Source organism: Salmo salar, chromosome ssa07, assembly GCF_905237065.1.
Source record: "Salmo salar chromosome ssa07, Ssal_v3.1, whole genome shotgun sequence".
NCBI classification, from domain to species: Eukaryota; Metazoa; Chordata; class Actinopteri; order Salmoniformes; family Salmonidae; genus Salmo; species Salmo salar.
Window position 1 is genome coordinate 26,764,165 of NC_059448.1, and position 8,455 is coordinate 26,772,619.

At 41.7% G+C, this 8,455-nt stretch overlaps 1 protein-coding gene across 1 annotated transcript; it reads left to right on the plus strand.

Annotated features, from left to right (window-relative positions):
• Positions 1-396: 396 nt before the first annotated feature.
• LOC106608983 (mRNA decay activator protein ZFP36L3) lies at positions 397-8,455 on the plus strand. Its single transcript, XM_014207281.2, has 7 exons — positions 397-627; positions 1,469-2,658; positions 3,070-3,261; positions 4,206-4,304; positions 4,655-4,781; positions 5,538-5,753; positions 6,274-8,455. The coding sequence occupies exons 2-7, from the start codon at positions 1,471-1,473 to the stop codon at positions 6,315-6,317; spliced, it is 1,866 nt and encodes a 621-aa protein (XP_014062756.2). The 5' UTR covers positions 397-627; positions 1,469-1,470; the 3' UTR covers positions 6,318-8,455.

Here is an 8,455-nt window from a genome sequence, read left to right on the forward strand (position 1 = left end):
TTTGCTTCACCAAAACTGGTGTCTAACCCTTTTGGCCACTTGACACAATCAAGACTGTACTCAAAAGACTGCCCTCCACTGTGTAATGTTGAATGCTCAATCAAACTGAGCCAGATCTGAATGACACAGTTATTTACCTGGAATTAATCATAGAATCAGTAAAAATACAATTAAAATGTTATTTGGAGTTAGCAGTGGATTATATTTAGGCCTAAATTGTATCTATTGTATCTAACTTCATTGTATTATTATTTTTTATTTTTCTTTGCAATATAATTTCCCAGCATATTTAATACGCAAGGGAATAGAAGAAATCGGATCCATGAAAAGGGTGCAGTGACTCGACACAATCTATTGTCTGAGTATCAGGCGTATGTCCAACAATTGTTTCCACTCAGTACACCCTCCCCGAAAGGCAGCACCTGAGGAGAGAAGCAGGTTTCTCCATCCTTTGTCCCTCCTCCCCTCGCAAATGCTGTTTAAATAGCGGGTGATTGAGAGTATCTCTTTCTCGATGCCACTGTTTAAATAGTAAAGCTGGATTTACAGTAGCTGTGAGCACAACTTGTTCAAGGTGTGGTGCGACGCTTTTTACCTCACGGAATCTTGCAAGTCTCAAAATCACAGGTAAAGTTTCCAGCACTTTTATCTAATCATGTGGATGTTTTAAAACAACAACTCATTCTTTGTTTTAAAATCAAATTCTATTACGTTTCTTGATTTATTTGGAGCTGGTTAGTTGTATAAACACTATCAGATTATAACTTATTAACCTTTTCTCCCTGGAATAGCCTACGGACGTTTTTCGTTGTTTTTGTCACATTATTTAATTTAATTCGTGGATCTAGGCTACTAATTAATAATGTAAAAATAATAACAGTCTAGTCTTAATTCAACAAGCTTACCCATTCACTATGCAGTGTTTTGTTGTTGTCAAATTCACCACCCATGATATTAACAATTAATTACCAATCACCACAATAATGGCAGGCCTATGTTTATTCACTGGTATTTTCTTTTCTTTTTATTTAACCCTTATTTTAGCAGTTGAGTTGACTGAGAACACATTCTCATTTACAGCAACGACCTCGGGAATAGTTACGGGGGGGGGGTGAATGAGCCTATTGGAAGCTGGGAATGGTTAGGTTGCCATGATTGTATGCGGGCAAGAAAATTTGCCACTGGGGTTAACACCCCTATCCTTATGATAAGTGCCATGGGATCTTTAATGACCAATGTATGTTAATGTCTTTATTCAAACTGGTATGATCATTTTATATTCCCATGAATACATCTCAAAGCTTTTGAAATAGGTTTAGTATCATGATCAACATGATGGTGCAATGCATCTGACTGTTGATGATAACACTTGTAAATGTTTAATTGTAGCTGTCCTTGTTATTCATTATTGTTAATATTATATTATTATTACATATCCTAATCGCCTGGATCTCTGTTACTGTATCAGGAATGGACAATAGCAGCAGACTAATGATCGCAGTCATCATGGTAATGGCGTGCATGGCGATGGGAACCGAGGCACAGAACTTTTCAATGGCTCTGAACGCCACTATGGCACCCAATGCCACAATGGCACCCACCGCCACAATGGCACCCACCGCCACAATGTCACCCAACGCCACAATGGCACCCACCACCACAATGGCACCCAACGCCACAGTGGCACCCAACGCCACAATGGCACCCACCGCCACAATGGCACCCACCGCCACAATGGCACCCACCGCCACAGTGGCACCCACCGCCACAATGGCACCCACCGCCACAATGGCACCCAACGCTACAATGGCACCCACCGCCACAATGGCACCCAACGCTACAATGGCACCCACCGCTACAGTGGCACCCAACGCCACAGTGGCACCCACCACTACAATGGCACCCACCGCCACAATGGCACCCACCGCCACAGTGGCACCCACCGCCACAGTGGCACCCACCGCCACAGTGGCACCCACCGCCACAGTGGCACCCAACGCCACAGTGGCACCCAACGCCACAATGGCACCCACCGCCACAATGGCACCCACCGCCACAATGGCACCCACCGCCACAATGGCACCCAACGCTACAATGGCACCCACCGCCACAATGGCACCCACCGCCACAATGGCACCCACCGCCACAATGGCACCCACCGCCACAATGGCACCCAACGCTACAATGGCACCCACCGCTACAATGGCACCCAAACCGACAATGACAACCAACGCTACAATGGCACCCACCGCCACAATGGCACCCAACGCTACAATGGCACCCACCACTACAATGGCACCCAACGCCACAGTGGCACCCAACGCTACAATGGCACCCACCACTACAATGGCACCCAACGCTACAATGGCACCCACCACTACAATGGCACCCAACGCCACAGTGGCACCCACCACTACAATGGCACCCAAACCGACAATGACAACCAATGCTACAATGGTACCCACCACTACAATGGCACCCAATGCCACAATGGCACCCACCGCTACAATGGCACCCACCACTACAATGGCACCCAACGCCACAATGACACCCAATGCTACAATGGCACCCACCACTACAATGGCACCCAAACCGACAATGACACCCAACACGGCAATAGCCCCCACTGTTATCAACACCACCGTCTCAATTCTCACGGTGAGTTGCCTAGGCTACATGTCTCACAGTCTCAGACTACAAAAAAAAAACAATTTTCTCTCACTCTTTCTGTTTTTCCTCTCTAATCTTATCTCTTTCTTTCCTCAACAATAAACCTCACAGACTGACATGTAAACAGGAAGTAGATCAAGCAATAGAGTGCCTGTTTGGGAGTTTCAATTACACTATCTCACATAGCATTCATGTAGGCCTTTTTGAAAGCCCAAAAAACGCATTTTACAGCAATGAGGCAAACAATGGAGTAAAACAAGCTTTATTCTTGATATTCGTCAAGAATCAATATCATTGATTTAAAAATAAAAAAAATTGTCTACCAATTGCATATTGACCCTTTAAGCTAAAATGAATGACAAACACAACAGCAACTAATGAGGGACTCTTCATACACAGCAAAGCATCTCAAGGGCGGATTGTGGAAAGACTCAGTTCTGTGCTGCTGAGCCATCAGACTGTGAGCCGGCCATAGCTGGTTCATGTTTCTTCGTCTCCACGCAGCAGTCCTCGGGACAGACTTTCTCCCTCCAGCTACAAGGAGAGTCCAGAGGCTACATCGCTGTAGGCTTGTCCAAAAACACCACACAGGTATGGAAAACTGCCTTGAAATTAGGATACATTTTAGAATACCCAGGAAAAGTGAGTTGTGATTTGTGATTGGAGGAAAGTAATTTTAACATCTAAAAGTCTACTAAGCTAACATATGACATTGTTTTAAGATGGTCATACCATGTCTCATTTAGTTATTTCATTTGAAATGTTATGACCCCAGTAGGCAAATAAAAAAAAGGCACAACAGTCAAAAAATAAATCATAAGGTTTCTATCTTGGAGATATAAGAAAGCTAATGAAATATTTGTGTTTTTTGGACACATGTTTAACCCTTTTTTTTGTTTTCACAAAACTACCTCCATACTTCCATTAGTTTCTTTTTACAGGTACCAGTTACCTTCAGACAAGACCCATGACACTTGTAGAACAAAACGGAGAATACCATTGTGTTCGTGAGAATCTTCCCTTTCCATAGCGGGGTTATATTAGTTTGTAGCCCAAACGGTTCGGACGCTATAGACAGAAATTGGCACATCGGCGGTACCAATTTCAGACGAGTCTCGTGGGGGTCGTAGAGCAAAACCGAGAACACTATTGTGTTCTTGAGAGTCTCATCTTTCCATAGAGCGGCCATATTAGTTTGAACGCTACAGATGTTTTCGTGAATAGACCGATTTTTGGGATGTCTCATGGTCTGACAACGTTGTAATGTAGTTCGGCCACCTTCCACCGCAGATGTGGAAGGCCGACATAGGCGGATGCAGTGGATAGAGAAGCAGCTCATGCAAAAACGGACAGATTTTGATGCTACTTTTTTTATTCTGTTACTTAGATTGACACACAGGTCACTTATTTAACTTCAGGAAATTCTGGATTTTGTAAATTTGGGGTGTTGAGATTGATATTTAGTTAATGACTTTAAAAAAGATATATTATTTATTTCTAGTTATTTGAATTCATCCTCTCCCTCTCCTCTGTAGGGCGTTAATGACACCACCTACGTGTGTGCCAACAACAATGGCACTGTGAAGTTCTTCACCACTCTCCTCCTAAATAAAGTTCTGACTGTCACTGGCACGGTGAGTTGAACCAATCAGAAACAATTGTTTCACTTCTGCCTTCCTGGAACGCCTTTCAGGAGCTAGGTTTGATTTCAGGCAAATTCCAGCAGTTAACTGATATTCACCCAATGATTTTTTTGAGTTGAACAAGATTTAGAGCCAAGAGTAAGAGTAATTCATGAACTTGAATTAAAACATTTTCTGAGTTGTTATTTAAGTTCAATTTGATCCCAATGCTGCATATACACATGGGTGCCATTTGGGACAAGGCCATGGAGAATAACAATGTAGCTGACTAATTCTAGGCCTACTGACATTTGGCTAATGTCCATTTTGACTAATAACATTGTAACTCTTGTGTTGTGTAGCTGCCTGTTGACTCTGTGAAGGGCTCAGTCAAAGGTCAGATCATCCAGTGCACCTTCTCTGCTACTCTCCCCAGGAACACTGGCACCAGCTTCGTCCTCTCCGTTTCCAACGGGACCGTAATTAACGGTGAGGCACTCATCCAAACACGCTCCAGGGAGAAGCTTCCTCTAGATACAGACCTAGGATCAGCTTCCTCTTCCCCAATCCCAACCTTAACGGTTAGTGGGGGAAATGCTCAACTGACCCCAGATCAGCGTATACGAGCAACTTCACCCTACACCTCCAAACACCCTGTGGACATTGTATCCCCTATTTCTGGGCCATCTAACTCTTTCTGTGTCACAGGTGTCATAGGGTGTAGACCAAAACACAGCGGGAAAATGTATACTCATCTTCTTTTTTTTAGTGAAGAAGGAAAACACAAACAACGTATACAAAAACAAACGAACTAGACAGTCTCGTCAGGCACACAGCAAAACAAGAAACAATCTCCCACAAAATCCCATGATAAACACATTCCTATTTATAGGACCTTAAATCAGAGGCAACGATAGACAGCTGCCTCCAACTGAAGGCCCCAACACCAATTAGCTAAACATAGAAATACAAACGACTAGACTGAACATAGAAATAAACTAACATAGAACAATAACCAAAACCCTGGACTAATAAATCAAATACCCCTCTACATACACAACCACCCCGAACCATATAAACCAAATACCCCCTCTACATGAACACATACACAAACACACCCTGAACCACATAAAACAAATACCCCCTGCCACGTCCTGACCAAACTATAAGAACAAATAACCCCTTTACTGGTCAGAACGTGACATTCTGTCTCTCTCTCTTGCTCATCTTTTTCTCCTCCCCCAGGAACCCTGGGTACTCCTCAGGTTTTCCTGGTCAGCAATGCAGCCGTGAACCTGGCTAACCCCAACAGTACTGTGATCAACTCTTTGAACGCCACTCCCACTAATTCTACTTCCTCCACAACTAACACTTCCACCACTACTGCTACTTCCAGCACTACTGCTACTCCCACCACTGCCTCCAGCCACGCCTTGGGCCTGCAGCACACCCTGTCTCAAGGTAACAACCCCATTGGAAAAAGCTACTGCTAACACTTTATAATAATAACTGATAACATGATTGATTAAATGTTAGTATTTCAATATTTGTAAAAATGTCTAACCATTTCTAAGGATTGAAAGCACTACAAGTCATGAGCACTTGTGTCATTTCTAAACAATTAATATCATTTATCAATAAATTATTTATATTAATTGATAAAGCATTTATAAACATGTATGACCATTTATAACGGTATATTCATGGAAGTTATTATAAAGCCTTCCCCGTAGCTCAGTTGGTAGAGCATGGTGTTTGCAACGCCAGGGTTGTGGGTTCGATTCCCACGGGGGGCCAAGTACGAAAAAAATGTATGAAATGAAAAAAAAAAAATGAAATGTATGCATTCACTACTGTAAGTCGCTCTGGATAAGAGCGTCTGCTAAATGACTCAAAAAGTGTTACCGTAGTACCATATCTCATAATATCCCATATAATCTTGAGTAGACAACCAATCTTCCTCTCTCTCTCTCCTTCGCAGCTCTGCTGATCCTGCTTGGTGTGCTAGGTATGATGATGCTGTAATGATGATCTGAAGGTGACACACCAAGAACTCAGAAATCCTGCATCCATACCTTTACTGCCTCTGACACTGGCCAGGCTGCATCCCCAAATGACACCCTATTCCCTACATAGTGCACTACTTTCACTATGTTTTGAATACCGTAGGGTGCCTTTTCAGACGCACTGGTACTGGGTTAAAAGGCCATGTAAGATCTGAAGTTATATGCTTCGAAATGCATGTTATTCAACATACATAGTGAAACACTTTCTAGTTGGGGGTAGTAAGACGATAGCGTACAGAATGAATCCGGTGATACAAGGCCCAATGCTAACATTTTCACAATTTCAACCTCATATTCATCATCTCCAGCACCACTCCTAACATCAACATCAACACGTCTTCTTCTATTTTGTTGACCACAAAACGTCGAACCCGCCGTTTTCACATATATTTATGTCTCAGGAGGTTGGTGGCACCTTAATTGGGGAAGACGGGCTCATGGTAACGGCTGGAGCGGCATGAGTGGAATAGTATCAAATACATGGTTTCCAGGTGTTTGATGTTGGTTCGGGTGTTGCTTCAGATGATGAACATGAGGTTGGTATTTCCCATGTCATCCCCTATACATTTAGAATCTATTTATTTTCTCTTTGCTGATGTGGTTTTATGTTGGTGTGAGTGTGTGTTTAAATATTTGTCTTGAGTGTTGGCACACATTCTCATAGATGACACCACAAGTTGGCAGAAATGTGTGTGTGCGTGCGAGCTTGTGTGTCTGTCCAATAATGAAGCCACTGGATGGTGAACTGTTCTTCCTGATGACCCTTTTAAATGAAATATGTTTTAATGTGCAATTATGGAAATATTTGTATACATTTTTTTTTTTAAACAACAACGTTTTTACCCTTTCATGGGTATATTTGCTTAATGTTGATACTCAAACTGACAACTTTTAATGTACTGTACACTCAAAAGCTGACACAGAATCACTCAGGGTTAGTTCGGATTGCATACTGTTGTATGAGTCATGTCTTTTGTAGGGTGTGTCATCAGACAGTTGGTAAAGGTGGCCATGTTTGGAACCAAAAGCATAACATTTAAAAAGCATAAACAACGAACTTACAACAAAATATATAAATACACATAGACTGTAGCAATTTCAACACAATATATGAAAAGTGCTTTACAAATAATATTAGTATAGTATCATGAATGAATGAATGAATGAATGAATGAATGAATGAATGAATGAATGAATGAATGAATGAATGAAGAGCTGCCTACAGGTAAGTGCCAAAATAAAGGAAACACCAACATAAAGTGTCTTAATAGGTCATTAGGTCACCACAAGCCAGAACAGCTTCAATTAAACTTTGCATATATTCTACAAATTTCTGGAGCTCTATTGGAGGGATTCGACACCATTCTTCCATGAGAAATTCCATAATTTGGTGTTTTGTTGATGTTAGTGGAAATCGCCGCTCCAGATTATCCTATAAGTGTTCAATTGGGTTGCGATCTCGTGACTGAAATGGCCATGGCATATGGTTTACATCGTTTTCATGCTCATCAAACCATTCAGTGACCACTCGTGCACAGTGGATGGGGCATTGTCACCCCATGGGTGCATAGCCATGTTTGCCAAAATAATGGTTTGCCCAGCATTTTTATACATGACCCTAAGCATGATGGGACGTTAACTGTTTAATTAACTCAGGAACGACACCTGTGTGGAAGCACCTGCTTTCCATGCACTTTCTATTCCTCATTTACTCAAACATTTCCATTATTTTGGCAGTTAAATATACATCTCTATTCATGAATAAAATACCCCAAAATATAATTTTTACACCTCTTCACTTCATTGGCTCAGCATTGGAAGCAACCAAAACCAAAACACTGTTTTATGTCAGGTACTTGACTTAACGTATTCCTTTCAGCTCCTAGTAGAGCAAGGGCCTCAAACATTAGATAAAGAGCATGTGTTAAACATCCTTATAAATCATATTTTCAGAACACAAAAACATATATTACAGTTTTAACATTAGCATTGAGAAGTATACTCTGGTATTGGAATGGTATATTATTGGTATAGTTTATGATGTTTGTTTTGTGTTATATGTACATTTCAACAAATAAAAGCAATTCTTCAAAAAAA